Source organism: Cyrtonyx montezumae, unplaced genomic scaffold, assembly GCF_038088225.1.
Source record: "Cyrtonyx montezumae isolate F1298 unplaced genomic scaffold, pur_monq_1.0 scaffold_0, whole genome shotgun sequence".
NCBI lineage: Eukaryota > Metazoa > Chordata > Aves > Galliformes > Odontophoridae > Cyrtonyx > Cyrtonyx montezumae.
Window position 1 is genome coordinate 24,017,522 of NW_027071824.1, and position 20,481 is coordinate 24,038,002.

The window sequence follows — 20,481 nt, forward strand, 5'->3', positions numbered from 1 at the left end:
CAAGTAGTCTCTTTCAGCACAGCACTAACTTTGTCCTACAGCTATTATAAGCAAAGATATCCCAACTAGATCCTGATGGCAGTTCAACAAAAACAAATCCTCAATGCTGCAGAGGGAAGGTAGAATAATGTAATGCCAAAAGGTTACCTGGAGATTTATTGAACTGAAGAATTTAAGTGCTATTTGGTATCTCTTGCATAAGACACTTCAGTCAAAAGTAAAGGCTTTCACAGAGACCACTGCCAAGCTGAGGAGCTGGCAGTATTACCACAGAGCCCTCTGGTGCCATGCCCTCCAAGACGTGTTCAGGCACAGTTAGGACGTGGTGTCTGCAGGCAGTCTGTGATGCCTCTGCACTTCCAGTGTTGGCTTTTCCTTCATTCTGTCAGGGCTGTCTCTTGTTACCACCGCACTAACACACAGTCTCCATTTTCTATTGAGTAAAACTGCAAAGGCTTTAAGTTGTTGTCGAGTTCAACTTCTTTTCCTTTCAGCTAGAATAAGAAAGGAAGAAAGAAGTCTCATCAGACTCCAACAGCTTTTGGTTTGAGTGTACTAAACTTGCATCAGGGAGTTGCAGTCAGGGACCGTCTGTCATATTGCAGGGCTCCGAGTCAGGTCCTAATTACAGCAGGAAGAGTGCCCTCCTTGTGTGAGACCAATGTCACGAGGCAGTACTTTAGAACACGCTACTGACCTTTATCAGCATCAAGTATTTTACTGCTAAATTACCTAACTTTAACTCACTTTAGAACTTTCGTAGGACAGTTTCAGTTCCGAACCAGGAATTCTAAGTAGGTGATACAGCAATCCTTTGACCTTTTGAATAGTCATGGACTCTGAAAAAGGAAGGTGGGGGGGGAAAAGTTATTAGAAAAATGCTGCTACCACAGAGCTGTACTGTTTTTTCAGCTATACTTGCTCATAGCAACAGTGAAAGGCTGTACTGCTGCTTCAGTTCTAACACTGCAATAACCTATTCTGTACCTGAAATGATAACTGCTAACATCAAGTTGAAAACGGTTTAATCTCTGGTGGATCAGACACAATACATGACCATGTCTGAAGCGTTTGGATCCCATTTACCAAACTGAAGTGTTATGGCTTCATAATTTACCTTTGAATTTGAATTTATTCCACGCTAATCTAAGTGACCTCTGGAACACGTACCAGTCACGCACTGCAGCTGGTGCCCGTTCATTGAAGTTTTTGTACCTTGAATTGGCTTTCCTGGCACAGATACCACAGTGGACTGAGTGCCATTCCTACAAGTAAGTGTTGCTGCGTGACCCAGTCCCCAGCTGACTGCCAGCACAGCTGTTACAGCAGTTTCTATTATGAAGTCAGTTACACCAAGGGACATGTTTTGTAACGTATCCCGAATGAGTAAATGTAGTTTGCTCCAGAGGTGACACCTGTTGGCAATAGATCTACTCGGTATAAAAAATAAGTTCAACTTTTACTTCTTTTGAAGCTTTATCTAAAGGCACAGCAATAGTGAGTTACTCCTGTAATACCACACATTGTACTCAAAACAAATATTTTTCTATCAAACATTTTTGTACAAGCTGTATCTATCTATCTGATTTTATGCAACTTGTGATAATAAATGTGATTTTTATTTTAGAATAAAGCTTGACTAAGCTGTTTTCTTTCAGAGTCCATTCTGAGGCATCTTTCCAAAACTTCAGGTTGATGTAGAACAAATTCTGCTCAGTGTAGTTGTCACTGCAGGCGCAAAGCTTCATGGAAGACAAATCTGATTCAGGTCAGCATCAGTCTTCTATTGTAATTTTTAAGATCTGAGACCTCACAGAGCTCTAGAATTGCAGTCTGGGTATTTGGCTCTGACACTCTGGTTCCTGTTGCTGGGCTAGTACATGCATCAGCTTTTGTATGCCTGCCTCATGAAACCAGTGGAAGCCATAGTAATAACAAGCATCAATGTGCAGTTTTCAAACTGGACTGAAAGTAAGGGGGCAAGGATCAGAAAAAGGCCTTTTTAAACTGAGTTCTACATCTGTCATTCCTTTATGTGACAGAATCATCAGGGGACAATCTTCAGGAGCTGCCAAAGCTAGAGGCAGCAGCTGACATCCCATATTACAGTCATTTGCAAAGGAGCTACAAATCAATTGCTAAAACAAGAGACACGACTTACCTGGTAGCTTTTTCACTACAGGCTTCTGCTCAGGGTTGTCTGGACATTTAATTGTCAAAGCTTAAGGAAGAACAGGGAGGCATTAGTGAATGAATGTCAGGGCCTGCTCTTGCAGGACACAAAACCTTTCTATTCTGCTTTTATACAAACTGTTTCCTCCCCCCCAGCCTCTTCTTCCTTGTTCTACTTAGTCAACATTAAAATATAATGCTTTAAAATACTGATTAAAAAAAAAAAAAGGATAAATTCTAAACTAGGAAACAAAGCTAAAAGAATTTCTACATCTGGGATGTAACCTATAGATAAGTATGTAAACAGCCCCAAATACCAAAGTTAGCCATACTTTTCCTTGACCATCCTAAAGTTAAGAAGTTACATGTACAAAAAATAATTGGGAAACAGCTATGTGATTAAGATTAAAAGCTCAAATCTCTTCCATGGAAAAAAACATTTCACACTGTCAGAGGAGAATATTGAATACCACTACTCCTCCCTAAGTCTTAATTAAGAACATCATTCAGCTTGGATTGGGGAGGAAAAGGAGCTGGAGTACAGATAAGCAGATATCCAGTCAAACTCATCGACACAGTTCTGTGAAGCAGAATTACGTGCTGTGACCCCAGGACCTCTCAAAGGCTTTTGAGCCCTGTGTTCTCCATAGACACTCAGGAAACACCAAACTCATGAAAATATTTTCGCTGCAGCAGGAAAGGTTTTGACCATTTCTGGCCTCTTACTCAGAAGCTGATTTTTCAGAGTCAAAGGCTGATGTCCCTTCAGTTCACCTTCTTCAGGTGCGCCGTATTCTGTGTGAGGGAAAGCACACGTACACATGAACACTTTTGAGACTAAAATTCAACAGCAGCCCAAAGGAAAGCAACCATGGAGTTGGAGTTGTACTTACTAAGGCAAAGAGATGGGTATCTGGGGTGGGCAGCAAGGAATTCTTCACTCGGTTTGTTTCTCGCAGGATCCCAGTGCCCTCCAGCTGCTAGCCAGTCCTTTCCAAATATTTTGCGGTAATCGAGCTCTGCTCCTTTTCTTTCTTCAGGAAAAATCTGTACTGGCACAAGAATGGAGCGCAACAAAATTGTATGACTTTCCAGGAAAATAAAACGCGCAAATGTTTAAGAATTTTGTTTGTAGCTGCAGAACACATGCAGTTTCTGTCCTCTTTTATGCTAAAGTTTTGCTGAAAGTCTGACAGACAGTTCTGGCTTCCTATTGCAGAAGGCGACTGAAACAGGGTTAACTGTGCTGCTGCTGCTTTTCTTTTTTGGCAAGTGTTTGCTGCTTGTTAATGGACCTGCAATTTCAATACGAATTGATGGAGTAATGCTGGTGGTATATTTTCCCCGTGCCCACTGAACCAGCAGTGTTCACAAACAGGGCTGTGCTTTATGGTCCCACTTAGTGCTGCATTTACGAAGTGCCGGAATAGTCAGTACTTCACTTTTCCTGCATCCAAACCAACAATCTCAACAGAAGCTGAACAAACATTCATCAAGCAACGATTTAAAATCTGTTTTTCTGCAGACTTGTGCCATTTTTCTTGACGCATCACATACCTCAGACTTGTTCAAAACCTCCAATTGACTTATCTTGGCAATAATTAGCTGTCTCAGGGTCTCTGGATTCTTCTCTGTATCCATTAGAGGGTTATTGCGACACTCCAGGACCTGCAAACTCGGCAGTTTATCAAGCTCATTGATGGATGACCACTGGAATGGAGGGGAAGACACTTACTTATGAGGAAACATAAAGCATTCTGCATTGCAGAACAATAAGCAGTGCCATTGGCTTTTCCTGCACAATAACTGTGAGCGAAACAGTTCTTCCAGGCTGCAGAACCAACTGCTTCCATCCCGTTCATTCGTCAAAGAAAATAATCATGTTACATTTAATTAAAAAAACCCACTAAACTAAACTGATTTGGAACTACTCAGCATGTCACATAGATTGGCAGAATCCCACATGAAGAGTTATGAGGTAGCAGAGGGATAGGAACTCACCACCATAAATCTCTTCAACTGAGATGCTTTAAAAACTTGGAAATTCCTGCCTGTGAGTTGACCACAGAGCTCAGTGGTCGCCTCAAGCTCTTACACAAGCAGTCAAACAAATCTTACAATAGCAAATGGCAAAGTTACTTTTAAACAAAGATGCACGCATTTATAAAATGTGACGTTCTCACAAGCAAACCTACCTGTGAAATTTTATTGTCATTTATTGCAAGGTTTTTTAAGGAAGGAAACATTTTAGTCTTGAATCCTAGGAAAGAGAATAAGTCCAGACAATAATGAAAACTTCAAGTGAACAGAATTATAAGACTAAAGTAAACTGCTTCTTTTACATACCAAACTCAGCATCGGGAAAGCGTACAGAAGAGATTCCATTGTTTCTAAGAATTAACTGTTCTAATCTGAAACGTAATAGATATAATGATTACTGTAGCTGGTACAGAACATTTTTTGTTAAAAAACAAACAAACCTCCTCAAGTTTTGCTTTCGTTATTAAAAACAAAGATGCAATAGACTTTTGACAGCACGGACCATCACTGACAAGTAAACAGCAGCAGGCAGTACCCAGACCTTAGCAGAGTGTTTAGGGAGTAAGTGCAATAGTTTCAAGCTTTGCCTCCCTCCAGCCTCAATGTGTTTTGCTTTTTTTTTTGGTTTCATTAAACAAAGGACAAATAGATGGAGTGCATGGGAATGCCTGCTCGTGGAAACTGCCCATCCCCAGCGGTCTTTTATGTCACACTTTCCACCAAAGTGTCTAACGGCATTCTGCACACTCAAACAACTGTGCTGGCTGCACCGTTACTAATGAGCCTCTGTGACACTGTCATGGACATAAAACTGTTCCTAAGAAGCCACATCCAAATCTGTTTTGCTTTTCCACAACCACTCTCTACAGTCCTGTCATCACAGATAAAATGCTGTGGATGGTAACATTTGAAGAACTTAGTAAAGTGATAAATAATTTCAGTTTTGAGTTATTCAGTTATTGACACACAACTTAAAGAAGGACTTGCTTACAACAAACCAAGACTATTAAAATAGCTCAGTTAAGTAATTCTGTTACTCTCCTCAAGAGGGCAAAATGTTTCTGTTTTAAGATTCCGTTCACCTTGTACACAACGTAAGAAAAAAGACAATTATATTTCTGTCCACAAAGACTACATAGAAGAATGAATATCCAGGACGAGACAAAGAACTTGCAGCAGATTTGTTGAACTTCTACCTGGGGAGATGTCCTATCAGGTGCAGCTGGCTTCCATCCAGTAGCTGGTTGTTGGAAAGGTCTAACAGTTTCAGGGTCTGCAGGACATTATCAGGCCTGCCACATTGAAAAACACACAAAAAAAAACGAACTAGAAACACAAAAGCAGACTATTTCAGATTATATTTAACTAACATACTAGTTTTCTACATACATAATGGAGTTTTCTACGTACATAATCTAGTTTTTCTACGTAGTTTTCTGCATGCAAGTAATTGTACTTATATAAAAGTATTTTGAAGTGCATCACGAGAAGCTTGCATCGTTTACTGTACAATTATATAAATAATTCACGGTGACATTGCAGGAATGTACCTTTACCCAATATATAACTTAGCAGTGCATCGGTCACAGGAGACTGACGTAAGTTACTCATCTTACCTTTCCAAAACTGTAATATTATTTGAAGTTAGGTATAATTCTTCAAGTACCGGCCATCCCGGAGCACAGAGAAGAACCTAAGAGCAAAACATCATTGAATGCAATGGAAACTGAGAAAAACTATTCAAAAAATATATACGTTATGCAGATTGCCTCAGAATGCATTCAGAACAAATCGTAGGTCTCAAAATCAGACCTAAGCATTGCAGGTTGCCTAGCACTCTCTTTCTTCCAAATGGCACTTTCTTGTGTCCAGATCTATCGACACGGATGAAAGGAGCAGGGTTGTGCAGTCAGGTGTGTGTTTATCACAGAGGACTTTCTGTGGATTCCTTCACAAAAATCCTACGTTGTGACGGATGGAACAGAAAAAGTGCATCAAGCAAAGGATCAGAATACTTTTCAGTAGACTGATCAAACAACCAGAAAATTGCCCAGGCTTAACGATAGTGACATCACAACTCCAGGACACTCTATCTCCGTTTTAACTACTATTTAAAACAGGTTCCATGAGGAGGGAAAAGTTCACACATCCAACACCAACTTAAAGCTCTGTAAAGACAGTAGGCACATTGTGGATAATCTGTTGAATGCTGGGAAGGATCAGGCACTGGAACAGCTATTTCTGATCAAAAAGGCAAAACATAAATGCAAGATCTGCTGCAAAAGGAAAAAGAAGTAATTTGTCACCATGCAGGTCTATGATACTCCTCTAAGTTTAGTCTCTTCATGTCAGGAAGTAAATAGTGGAAAGTTGGAAAGAAACAAGTTATCAAAGTAATGTAACAGAGTGGTTCTCAGTTACTTGCATATGAAAGGTTAAGAACTGTTAAACGAAATTAGCAGGCAACAAGATCAAAAGCCAAAACGGATATATATATATTTATACAGCACATAATTAAACTGATGTTATAATATGTAGATATAAAATTTTTGAATAGATCCTCAAAGCAGCTAGATAAATCATGAAAGAAAAACCCACAAGGATTATTCAAATACCAACATATACATCTGCCAGCTCAGGAAGCCTTAGAATTCCAGATGACATGGTAAGACACTCTTTGCTGTATACTTGCCTATTGCCTATCATTCTTCCCAACTACCTGCCAGTGCCAGCAACACCGTGCTGCACCTCGGCCCTAACACAGTCATTTTTTTTTAACCCTGTATGATTTTATACGATATCAGTTTGAGAACAGATTGACAGACAGACCGCTGTGATCTAAATGCTGAACAAGGAAAAAAATATATCATTTTGGAGCCAAAAATATGAATAACTCAAGTTTCCATTTCAATGGTTTCTAAGATATTTTACAGAACATCTTGTCCCCCTGAAGATTATATGGTATGTGCTGAACAACCAATAGGAATAATACAGTAATGTGCTCTTCTAGTGATACACTAACAGACATTTCAGATGTATTTAGATGTATGCATATAACATGCAAATGAAATAACTGTTTTCAAGGACAATAAATAGATACTAAAAAAAACACAGCAACGACTCTCATCTAGCCTCTAGAGAAGAAACTGAAAACACTGAACTTCCAATTCAGTCAAAACCCCAAGTTCTGGTAAGTACTCTGTTACTGGATTGCAGCTGACAGCAAACATTTGAAAATTCAGCTAATTTCTCAATGCAGTACTTATAAGATCTGGATGCTGAGAAATCCAAATAATGGGCTGGTACTTACTGTAAGTAACATAACACTACTGGGAAGGGATTCATAAGGGGTTCTCCTCCCCCTGCTTGAGATAAAATGCCATTGCTAACACTTTTGACGACTCTACCCTTAATGAAGTGAGATATTAGGGCAGAATAATCTAAATATTTGCGTGTTTCAGTTCCTGAAACAAGTCAGAGCTCAGTTTATTCTGAGCTACGTATGTGTTGTATGATTTATTTCAAGCATTTTCATTAGGTGCAAAGACACTAAGTCAATCTCGTGCTGATGCAAAATGTATAAATATTTATAATATAATATATTTATTTGCTTGCCTAAAAATCTAGCAGTATAGAGAAATTAATTTAGAAAGGTATTACCTCTGTCCATGTTATCTCAGTCTGATTAAGTGCCAGTGTCGTCAGCTTTGAAAATGCACTCGATACAGAAACTGACGTAGATGGAAACTTCATTCTGTTTCCGCTGTGTAAAGAGAGTAATTATCAGTATGAACTTAAATAAATCTAATTGTTCATGAAGGCACTCATTTGGAATTACAGGAAATACAGAGAAAGGACAAAAAATAATATAAGCAAAATTAAAGAAAAAAAAAAGTCTCTGAAGCATTTTACATACTTACAAACCACTACAAAATATAATTCTGCTTATATTCAAACTCACTCTTTCCTAATTTACTTTCCTACTTCATGGATGCGTATTTATTCACCCGTTGCTTCCCCCATACCTTCCTTCTTACATTTTAAATTTGAAAATAATTATTTTCATTAATAATAGATGAAACAAGTCTGATTTGGGGCTTAAACTCCTTAATGTTGATTGAAACCAGCGAGAAGTACATAGAAAATGTTGACAGCAAAAATATCACTATCAAACTGTTATAAGATTCAATTCTGAAGACTTCAAATTAGTTTTCATTACCTGCCCTCCCCAAAAGTTCTTGTTTCTTTCTGAAAGTCTGATTTACTTGCATATCGTTACAAGAAATCACTCAACATATTTACACTTACAATATTTCTTTCCCATTTAAATGGTGGAATTTATTGGTGGATCTGATACTTCCTCCAACAGTACTTGCACACACACACACAAAATTCATTGGCAGACCTACCCGGTAACTTCCTTTTTACAGTCAACTCTTAACAGAAGATCAAAACAATTTAAAAAATAATGATAATTCAAACTATCAGCTTCAAAGTCCACCCTCACTTCCATTTTGCATTGCAATTTTACCACAAACAACTTCTAAACACCCATAACTCTAGGCCACCTTTCTCAACAATGGAAAAATGAAAAAAACTATTCTAAGTGAATTAAGATACATTTTCTGTATTCTCACGTATGTTGATAACAATAAATCAGAACTTTGTGTGCCTTACATGATGTTAAGCCCTAATGTTACAAACATTGCAATACCTATTCAGTGCTAAATATTGAAGAAAATGGAACACCTACAACTATTTAAAAATACTTTTTTGTCAGCTTAGCTACAAAAACAAATACAAAAAATTGGGCACACCTTTTTATAATATGAACTTAGTGTTTATTTCAGTTTGGTTTACATCACTTCCAAATATGAGTATTTATACCTGATATCAAGCGTTTCCAGATTTGGAAGTTGAGAAGCAATATCTATTACTGTATCCCAAGATGACACCAGATTTTTTGATAGATCTATATGTCTGATATCTGAAATTTCATATTAAGAAAACAAACATCTGAAGTCTTAACTTCCTTTTTCAGAAAACAGAATTATGTTTTGCTTTTGAATCAAGTAAACAAAAATGGAATACACTTCTGTTAGCCCTAAGAGGCACTACCATTCAGCTGCATGAAATGTTACACTGATTTGTGGCACAGAAATGGCTTAGAGTTGTTATGAAAGAGCTTAATTTTATAAATCTAAATCTTTCCATTGCTGGAAACTTCTGAAATTGCAGTCACAGTAACAACCTGTGACAATATTGCTATTTTCAGCCACAGTATGCAATCTTCCTCAAAAACCGTGGGCTCCTACATTTTAATTCTGTAAACACCGAACTAAGCTTACAAATACAAACTTCAGTTTTAAACATTTCTTGCAGCAAAAGGATAAAATTTCTGTTCCTCGTTCCTCGAAGCGAACATTCAGAGTGCTAAAATACAAACTTTAGTTGTGGTTTTGTATTATGTAGCACCTTCAAAAAGGATACTGGCACACGTTCTACTGATTTCCTCTTTGTGACCAGCATGGCTCACCGCACATTCATGCACTGAGACATGGATCAGTCGGTGCAGCTGCCTAAATGGAAAAGAACATTCTGTTAAGTAATCTTCAAACAGAAACACGCACAATACATAACCACCTGGTTGTTACAAACAAATAATATTTGATTCATAAGCTTCTCCTTGAGAACTAGCATCATACACTGTAAAATCTTGTACTACAAAACAGGTCTGGTTGAATCACACTTCCTTCTTCTCCTTCACACATCTCTCCTCTGCCTCCCACAAAATACAACTGATACATATCCAACTGGAAAAAAAAGTCATAAATCAAGACAAAATGTATGAAAACTGGAATTTAGTTGGCATTTCCAAGTAATTTTATTGATTGATTGATTGTAATAGTTTTTGCAAAGAGTTCTAAGTTATTTGGGCATTGTTTTTATATTACTTATGAAAAAAGAAAAAAAAAGGCATTTCTGAGTGCTAGGCATGTTCTGAGAGACAAAAGGAACATGGTTGTCAAATATCAGCTCAGACAGGAGACTGTCACCAACTGACCTGATATCTCTCTGGTCCTGGAGCTCATTCAAACTGCAGTCTATTACACATCATTAAATCAGTTCCTTTTTCCTTACCCTCACAGATAAATGGAAATTGACATGGACCAGCTGAAAGACATCAGTAGCTGTACAGTGACTTTCTGCCTTCCTTCTCTTCATTACTGATAGTAATTGCTGATATCATTAAACAAGGATGAAACAAAAAAGACCACACTATACTCAGAAAATCTACCTATTTAAAAAGAACCAGGAGTGTGTACATATACAGTTATTAAACACATTATTGATGATACAAAAATTATCTTAACTGTGTGCAATTTGGCAACTGTGTAGCTGCTACACAAGTTGAGTCAATACACTGATTCAACAGAAAACCAGCCCACAAAACAATGAATGGCTTCACAGTGGATCAACAAACTGAACCAGCTCACCCTTTGGAGAGCAGAAACAGAGAAAGGGAACAAGAAAGGTCACTCCATTTGTCAGCAGCAAACAAGCACGTCAGATAAAAAAATACTGTGTGAAATTATACACTCAGTATCGTTTTGAGCGACCTTTTATTTTATCAACAAGCTTCTTGAACTTAAGGTAGTTATTCCACGGAATATCGGTTCCCCTAGGAACTGAGGAGCACACGATTTTGCTTTCCTTATTATCAAACGAGTACTTGACATCAGCGTATCTCATATTTTCATATTACACTTGCCTTTGTATTTTTTCAATAGAATCTCTGCCAACAAATTCCACGGTCCTCTTTCCAAACACACATGTGTCCTCTGTTCCATTTTGTGCACCTTGCTTTTCATTCAATCCATAACGGCCCTTTACTGCAGTAAGAAAATCTACTCCAAAATTTGCTTTGTTGGGGCGGATAAATGATCCTCCTGTAGGGTGCCTGGAAAAGAGCAGGGAAATGGTGAAAGATGAAAAGTTAAAAAAGAGAAATTAAAAAAGTACTGATTATTACTCTTCAAAATAATATCATGAACCAAAACAGCCAGAGGGCAACTGCAGACTAATTTTAGACATCTCTACTCCTGCTTAGCAAAACCAGACAAGATCTGCAAAGCGTCACTGCTAGTGTTTGACACAAGTTTACGTTGTGAGATACTGTGAGAACATTGACAGCAAATGTACCTAAACATGAAAATCAACATGTCGGTGCCAATATTTGAAAGGAACTGTCCAGTTGTTTCTAAACTCACTGTGAACTCAGTCTTCTCCAGCAAATTAAGTTTCTTCCCACTGACAGACACAAATTTAACACAACCTCATTTGAATAATTCACTTGTGAACTGTGAGATTGAGAACGCAGCTTTGTCCTTCCATCCAAATGAATGACACAAGAAATGGTACAATTTGCATCTCATACTAACTCAAATAATAATAAAAAATCTATTAGTAACTTGGTAGAGTTTTGAAACTGAATAGTCAACAAAATTACCGCACTAATGCATGTCCTACATGGTCCTACGAAAGTTCTTAGTTTTTCTTGAGCTGAAAAAAAACACTATTTCTTACTATGTAATTGCTTTGACAATTTCTATCAAAATTAGAAAGGAAACAGTAGGATGAACTGGCAAAGTCAAGTTGTGGGAATGGTATCACAGAGCAGATGGAGGATATAATAGGAGGATCAGCCAGAAAACAGCAGGAAGAAAATTGGTAGTTATTATTACCTGTCTGCCTTCCAGCTGAGAAGAGTACTGACTTTGATTTGAAAGTACCCAGGAGGAAGAAACCACTTATGTAAATAAAATTCTTTTCAAAACAGCATGTAAGCATCGAGTGGCTCATTAACAAACCGTAATATACATCATCAACTCTACTGAATTCAAAATTCTCTCAGAAAAAATGGTAACTAGAGACCATGAATCCTATGGCTCCATTGCAAGTAGACGGGCATCGTATGCTGGAAAGTGCCTGTCCTAGTTTTATTGATTAACGTTTGTAATATCTATGTAAGTGCTCTTATATCCTAATTAAGCCTCTGGATAGAAACAGGATATTCTTTAAACACTTTTCATATTCAACGCATATTTTCATTTATGTATATTTTTGCTTCAGCAACACCTTCTTGAGCCCTTCTCCCCATTTCTTTGACATTTTCTTCATAATTTACAAACATTTGATTATTTCAAATGTTAAATTTTCTCTAACGTATAATTTATGTGACTATTAATACCCCTTCTTTTAACAGTAAATCACATTTTCATTACCTTAATAATTACACCTCTTACATGTGAAGTACATCATTCCTACTTTTGCAGTTACTCAAGTCAAACAGCTTTGTAGACAGCAGATGCTTCAACATCCTATCAGCTCCAGCAATTGTTCTTGTTTATCTGTAACCTCCCTGAGATCTTTCTGTAAGTTTATTCTGAAATCATCTTTTTTTCCTATCACCTTGCCTCTTCCCATTTTGTCATCTCTATCCCTTTGCACTCAGAAAGTCTGTTTCTTCTCTCCTGTCTCCAGCTCTCTCATCAGAGTTAAATCTTAAACCCTCCACACCAGCATCCTTCTCACCATGCCATTTATCCCTGGCACGAAGTCTCTGGGCCTCCCATTGGCCTAGCCCATTGCTAGCATACTCAAAGATACTCACTAAAATTCAGGTTAGTTATCAAGTTTCCACTAGTTAACCATTTCCCTTAAAAAACAACAACAAAAAGAGGTATGTGATGGATTTTCATGTACCAATGGTATGTCATGCACGTGCACTTCTCAGTGCCTGAGGTATAATGCATAAGTACATAAACACAGTACATAAACTGTGCTCTGCCAACCACAGAGTTCCACATTTGAGCTTCACAGCTAGCGAGAGAGATCTTGGTACTGTCGTCCTGGATAGTAAAGGTAGACACAAAGGCCTCTTTGCCCAGTACTGGCTGTTTTGCAATGAATATATCAAGATAGTTATGGATAGAGGCATACACACTACAGGGATCAGAGGGTGTCACAAATAACAGGCATTTGAATCCATGCACCTCTTGTCTAGATGGTCTGTAAACCATCTGTTTTTTCCATGAGTTTTTCCTTTTAGGGGAAGGTTCTCAATAAATCAGACTTCTTTCGGAAGAAGCTACGTGCTGTAATAAAGACAATCCTTCAAATTTTATTTTAGAATAGTGTCTGTGATAGCTGTGACATCAATCAAGGCTCGTTAGTGACACCTAGGACTAATCTGCTATGAAGTATCAAATTCCCAAGTACACAGCGGAAGCTTTGAAGACGTCAGCAAGCAATTGAAGTTATGCAAGTTAACCTCAGTCAAATAGACATGAAGCTGAGTCTGAGTTTTCATAAAATAAGAGAAGAAAAAAATCGGATGCCCACAGATCCAGACGCTCACTTGAAGGTTGTACATTCAAACAGTACTTAGAACGGTTTTATTTCAGCACCCTCCCACTGTCAGCAGAGGGCAGAAGTCGCAGATGAGTACAGCAGCGCCACGCAGCGAAACAACCAAACCTTCCTATCTGAGACCTTCTGAGGCTAAAAGCAATCCTGAGAATGCATTCTCCCCTTACCACAGAGCAACTGCTGCTTTTTTCTCCATAGATACTAAAATGACAATGACATCTTCCTGTATTTGAAGAATTCGTTTGTGCTCTACGTACATATTTCTGGAGGTGAGTGTCATTCTTGAAGGAGAGTTTAATTTAATGTAAACAGGTTCTTTTTTAGGCAAGAACACAAATGTCATGCGAACAGTAACATCTGACAGTCACAACTGCTGCCTGTAAACAACTTATAAAAGTCAACAAAGAAGAATCTGAAAACATGCAATGCCTTTGGCAAGGATAGTTTGGCAGATCAGGACGACAAAAAATACACGTAAATCGAAATTCCCAGCAGAAGAAAAATAATTAATGCAAGGAGGGGGTGGGGTGGGAGAGGAAGTCACAAAGAACAACAACAAAAATCAGTTGAACATAGCACAGAAGCAAGTTTGACAGTCACAGTACTTCCCTACTTTTCTCTGTCTGGGCAAACCTGGGGAAGGGCCTTAACATCTAGTAGGGTCAGTACACCTAGCAACAGTATCAGCTGAAAATCAGAAGCGACTGTGGAAGAACAAAGCTATTATTTGGCAGTAGATAACATCTCTTGCAATTATGAATCAAAGTATTTTTACACACACTCTGTGTGCTACAACAGGAAGTCACTCCCAACTTAGGAAGTAAGCTGAGAAGCATGTCAGCTAGACTGGGGAATCCAAACATCAACCTCAGCAAAACGGCACAGATACAAATGGCTGCCAAAATAGCAACGTGTGTGTAAACACTACACGTGGAAGGAATACCTGAAACTGTTTGAGTGGGTGTCTGTTTAAAAACCCAGCATGGCTAAGGAGGAAGATGAACCTTCTGCCACATTAAGAAGTAACCAGGGAATTGCCCGGGCTATTTTGCCATGGGAGGAGGGAGATGGAGGTTGAAAGGATGTGTAAGAGAAACCTAAACATTTCTAACTGTGGGGAAAAAGAAAAGGATACCAAAGCAAAGCAACAGTCAAGACATGGTTTAACTCTGTCGAAAGCCACCCTGCTGACAAAACAGCTTCTCTCTTCTCCCATGAGAGCTGGAGCACCCACACGTCCCACAGGAGGTGTGTGCTACTAGGGGACTCACACACACAGCGTAGGCATGTGTGCTTGCAACCCACATCTCCCAGGGTGGGACACGTGAGAATACAGCTAACCTTATTACATGATACACTGACAGCCAAAATAAGCTGTACTGTCCATTAGTTCTCATACTTTCAAGAAGCTGACTTAGTACCACAAAACATACGATTCAAACACTGCCATGGAATGTACAAATCTAGTCCTAGATCCAGAAAAGTTACTATAAGGACCACAGACAGTTGTATGCAGGTTCACTGAATTATACAAATAAGGACTACGAAGAAGATCCCTTGGTAGGGGAAATTGCACATTCAGCTTTACTTTCCCCTTAGAATGCCATTTTGAAACATCTGATTATGTTTTGAAGCACTCTTCAAAGCTACATTAAAAATAACTATGAATTTTTGTTTTGTTTTGTTTTTTTGGGGGGGTGAGTTAATTTTAACACCTTTTTCATAAAAGGAGTTCATGTTTAATGATGTATTCTTCATCTTCACAATTGGTACACAAACTACAAACCCAGCTGTGCAAATTATATCAGAATACAAAGGACAGGTATTGTAAAAGTTGAAAGACTGCTATATTAAAATTGCTATGGATTAGATGCAGCCTCCCTCAAAGTTGATTTTCACATCAGGAATTGAGCTCATTCTCCGAGCCTGCATTCCCCAGGAGCATACTAATGGTTGTTAGAAAAGCAGAAGAGTCTACACACATAGTGTACACACACAGATGTAAATCACTGACATTTCTCACACGCATCCAGGACATGTTCAGTTGATTCTTCTGCGCACAGAGAATGGAATGGGCAATTACTTTACTGTTTCACCTACAGCCAAGTATAACCTGCTTTAACTTGGAAACTGCTTTAATTGAAGTAATTAAGAAGCAACTTCTAATAAACTCAGAAGACGTGGCTGCCTTAATAATTTTTTACTCTTAGCAAAGAAAAATATGTAATGTTGAATTAATTTTCTCCCATAAATACTGTCCTCATACTCCTCAGGCCTCACTTCACTTTTATCCTTAGTTACACGGAAAAAAAAAAATCATTTCTCACAAATTTCTTTGTTTTTTCTAAAGAACAGATTTTGTTTTCGCATTTCATTTTCTGCTAATGAAGTCTCTAGGGTTCCCATCATACACAAAAATTGGAAGTGAAAAAGATACAGAATAAGAACTCTGATTTGCACTATTGAACATTTATCTTTTCCTGTTTATCCCTGTCTGGCTAAGGATAACCAATAGCATTCCCAGAAGGGATTTCAGAATAGTTACTTTTAACTTCTGAACTTTTTAAAAGGTAAATTCAGTTGATTCAATCCTGCAGCTGAACAGCTCCGCTTGCAGGCTTGAAGGAAACTTCAGTGTGAACCAATAACAAAGTACATATATTCTCATACATTGTCTAAGAAGCCCCGAGTGCTACCAGGTCCTGATAGAAGCCTCCCTCACTCCTTCAAGGCATTTGACTTGTCCCCAGAAGACCTTTTGACAGATATAAGACTAGACTTACTTTCCCCACAATATCGGAATAATCATTTTAATCTCAGATTTTTCTTCAACGTGACATTTCACAGCAACTGCATGGCACTGTGGTATGGAAGGGACTAAGGGAATTATGTTCAGATAAGAGAAACTGATAAGACTCACATACTCAAAGAAATGGAAACAATCTCAATTTCCACAAGATGAAAATACAAGCTCTAGAGTTAGCAAACACAGGCGCTGTGACTACATGCTTTTAATTATTCTTTCAGAGGAAATCCTCATAACAAATTCTTTCTTGTGAATTATTCATGGAAAGCAAAATAAAGCAGATACACAAAAATATACCATCTCTGGCTCAGAAAAATCTTTGAACCATGATTGGCCAAATCTAGCAGTACTGTGAAAAAACAACCACTTTTGTACTTTTCATGTTCTTTCATACTCCACCAGTTAGCTGCTACTAGCCACTGTCAGAGGCAGGAAAGGAAGCATGACAAATCTTTGCAATCATTGGATTCAGCTGTTCTTTTGACTTCCATTCATGTCCAAGTTTAAAAAAATAATAATTTTTTAAACAAGATTATTTGCCTTTGTATTTTGAAAAGCTTCCAATTAATTCTAAGTGCTCACTGTCAAATAATTTGATGTGTGTATATACATATATATACACACACACACACACACATCAAATATATATATATGTTTTATTTAGTTGAATGAGCACTTATTTAGGAACAGTTAGGAATAAGCAGGATTCAAACAACCCTTCTGCTGTTACTACCAGGAACTAACATAGGAGGTGGAAAGAAGATGCAGAAATCTTCATTTTATTATATAAGTAACATAAGACTTGCTGTGATCCAGTGGTCAAAACCAACATTCACATAACACTACACATAATCTTCAAAAGCAGGCAACAGAAAATGGTCAGGAAAAATATGAAATCAGGTAAAGCATTTCTGCCATAAAGAACAAAATAATATTCCATGGCTTCATCATTCCAAGAACTCACTGAGCTAGTAGCCCTTAATATTTTAAGAGTCACTGATGAACTTTTCTTCTATGAATTCATCTGGTTAATTCCTTTTGTTCCTAAACAGAAAGCTTTTAGCAGCTGTAGTATCCTCTGACACAGAAATCAACAGCTTGCTGCTGTTAGCATTGGCCCTGGAGCCCTGCATTCCCCAGTTTCAAATGTGTTAAGTGTTTCAGTCTTAAAACTTAAATACAATGAATATAGATGCGTTAAAAATGTATAAAAGTAATTTTAAAGAAGCCCACAGAGCGACACTGTGTTTTCCACATATTAAACACAATTGAACTTAATAATTACTCAGTGGAACAAGTAACATCCATATAATTAACAGGTATCTGCTATTTTGTTATAACAGTATGTATGAAAGTTATCTTCAATGCAAATTGAAACTATATCTAAGACAGATAATACTTATCAATACTTCACTTACAAAGAAAGGTGAGTAGCACATACGGATTCTCTTTTTGAAGTAAAAGGTAAAGGAGCAACAGTATCAAAAAAATGACATTTTATGACATACCTCTGAAACCATCACTTTTACCCCACTGTAATCCCTGTAAGTGATCAGTAACCATGCAACAGCCTTTCTGGCATAGCTAGTCACAACATTCAGACTTATTACCTTTTTAAAGACCAACAAACAGATAACAAAATGATTTTCCCTAAGAACTGAGAAAGGGCTTTTTCCCATGACAATTCTTCCAATATGCACGACGTGTTAATGCTGGGAATAAACTCACCTGCATTTAAAATACTGTGTTCCTTCATAGGTGCCATCGTGTTTTCCTCGTTGAGGATCATCCCATTCCACTCCAAGCCAAATTCCTGAAAAATATTGTAACTACATTTTCATATTGATGGCATCACGGACACAGAAATATGGAACAAACCTCTGAAGTTCACCAAGCACAGCCTTTCAGCTCAAAACAGGAGATTATCACCAGCCTTAGACCAAGTTACACAGGTTAAGTCTCTACCTACCCAGGTCTTGAAAATCACTGAGAGATTTCAACCTCTCTTGGACAGCCTGTTCCAGCACCACATTACTTCTATAATTAAAAAGATTTTCCTGTTGTCAAATCTGAACCTTCCATGTCACAATTTGTGCCTATTGCTCCTCGTTATATAATTTAATACCCGCAAGAAGAATTTGCCTCTGTCACCTTTGTAACAGTCCGCCAATTAGCTCTAAGGCTACTACTACATGTCACTTAATTTTGCTCTTTACCACATTCACCAGTCCCAGTTCCCTCATCCAGACAGGTCTATGCCCTTGATCCCCTGGGCAGCTCTCCAATGGATACCCTCCAGTGTATCTGCACTCCTCTTGAACGTCTCAAACCAGATACATTATCCTGAGTGCAGCCTTACGCTGAATCTCTGCCGTCAGAGTGGGGCAACAGATTCCCTTAATTTGTTGGCCATGTTAACCGTTCTATGGTAACCCAGTACAACACACACTTGGCTTGTGACAAAAGTTCACTGTTGGTTCAGATCCATCACAGCATCCACCTTAACTATCAAGTCCTCTGCAACATGCCTCATAGGCTAATGCTTGCCAGTTTGTACTGATACTCAGGCTTATTTCACACTACAGGTCGAAATCCATACCTCTTTCATCTCTTAGGCCCAAACCTAAAGTTCATAAAGTTTGGCCTGTATTGCAGTTCTGCTTTTTGTTACATCATACAGTAATTAGCAGACATTAATGAAGATGCTGAACAATAACAATCCCAGAATTTATTTCTGGGTTACTCATGTATTACCAGACAGCTATCAAATCATTGATTATCACTTTTCTGCCTGATGGACCAGCAGTCTTTGAAGCCACTTAACAGTATTTTCTTCTGTTTTGTATTTCTCCAACTTCCCTTTTTTATTTTTATATTTTTTAAAGAAGTTATGTAAGAAGCCTTATTGAAGTTAAGGAATATTACATCCCCCCCCATTCTCTTCATCCACGTTCCCACTCATATCACCACAACAAGTAATAGGATTGGCCAAGCAAGACCTTTTATTTTTGACAAAGATCAAGGTTTCCCAAATACTATCTTGTCCTTCATACACCTGGAAACAGATTCCAGGGGAGTGTACTCATGATCTTTCTGTGAGGTGAGAATCCTTTGGGTTAGAAAAGACCACGAAGCCCATCTGGTCCATCCATCCCACCGTGCTCACCAACCATGTGCCTCAGTGCCACATCCACATGTTACTGGAACACTCCAGGGACCGCTGTACCACGTCCCTGGGCAGCCAGTGCCTCACTGCCCTTTCTGAGAAGAAATGTTAGGTATCAGACCTAACTTGAACCTTCCCTGGTGCAACCTAAGGCCATTACCTCTCATCCTATCACTGCTACCTGCGAGAAGAGGCTGATCCTCTGTCACTGCAACCTTTCACGTCATTGTGAAGAGCTAACGAGAAGAAGGAAAGCGGTAAGAGCTTTTGGTAGGAAACAAAAACTGTAACCACGTCCAGCCAGAAGTACTTCTTAAGCTCCTTTTGACAACTGTGCCTCGTCAACAAAATCTACCTGGTCAGAAGGTGCCCTGTCTACACAAGAAGGATACACACACAGGGTGTGCAAGTTGTTAGCTTCTACCGAACGCGACCGGATTAAGAAAAGCACGGTTACCAGCGAGGCCGGCCGCCCCGGCGCTGCTCACCTGCTGTAGGCGGGACGCCGCCGACGTACCGCACGGTGCCGTACTCTGTGCCACACAGCACTCTCCGGCCCAGCGCGTCAGCGGGCGCCCAGGCGGCCATCCCGGTCCTTTACGGCCGGCTTCCACCGCTCAGCCCGCAGCTGCGCCCGGCCCCGTTACCGGCCGCGGGGCCGTGTGGGTAAGGAGGCGGAGCGGCGCGCCCTTCCCTGGGCCCGACACCGCCCCTCCGGCGCTGTAAGCCCCGCCCCGCCCGAGCCGTACGCGCTGATTAAAGCGGAAGGCCTCTGCGTGTTCTGTGAGTAGGAATTGCTTGCGTTAATTAAAACGCTGTTGCCTCAACTTTGGGACCACGAAGACTGTTGTGCCAGTAGGTAACC

At 39.0% G+C, this 20,481-nt stretch overlaps 1 protein-coding gene across 1 annotated transcript; it reads right to left on the minus strand.

The window, feature by feature from the left end:
• Positions 1–59: 59 nt before the first annotated feature.
• TBCE (tubulin folding cofactor E) lies at positions 60–20,206 on the minus strand. The gene is made up of 16 exons (XM_065730128.1): positions 20,105–20,206; positions 18,179–18,263; positions 10,981–11,173; positions 9,703–9,787; positions 9,100–9,199; positions 7,873–7,975; positions 5,829–5,905; positions 5,409–5,504; positions 4,519–4,583; positions 4,368–4,432; positions 3,730–3,882; positions 3,066–3,219; positions 2,899–2,967; positions 2,162–2,221; positions 748–839; positions 60–494 (listed from the first exon to the last, which is right to left on the minus strand). The coding sequence occupies exons 1-16, from the start codon at positions 20,202–20,204 to the stop codon at positions 402–404; spliced, it is 1,590 nt and encodes a 529-aa protein (XP_065586200.1). The 5' UTR covers positions 20,205–20,206; the 3' UTR covers positions 60–401.
• Positions 20,207–20,481: the final 275 nt, after the last annotated feature.

What these genes read in the sequence shown, in the direction of transcription:
- TBCE (XM_065730128.1), bottom strand. Translation starts at nt 20,204, where the DNA reads ATGGCCGCCTGGGCGCCCGCTGACGCGCTGGGCCGGAGAGTGCTGTGT. An exon ending in CTGGAAACGCTTGATATCAG is followed by an intron (nt 7,976 to 9,099) that starts GTATAAATACTC and finishes CTCTTTACACAG; the next exon opens with CGGAAACAGAATGAAGTTTC. An exon ending in TGTAGTGAAAAAGCTACCAG is followed by an intron (nt 840 to 2,161) that starts GTAAGTCGTGTC and finishes TTCCTTTTTCAG; the next exon opens with AGTCCATGACTATTCAAAAG.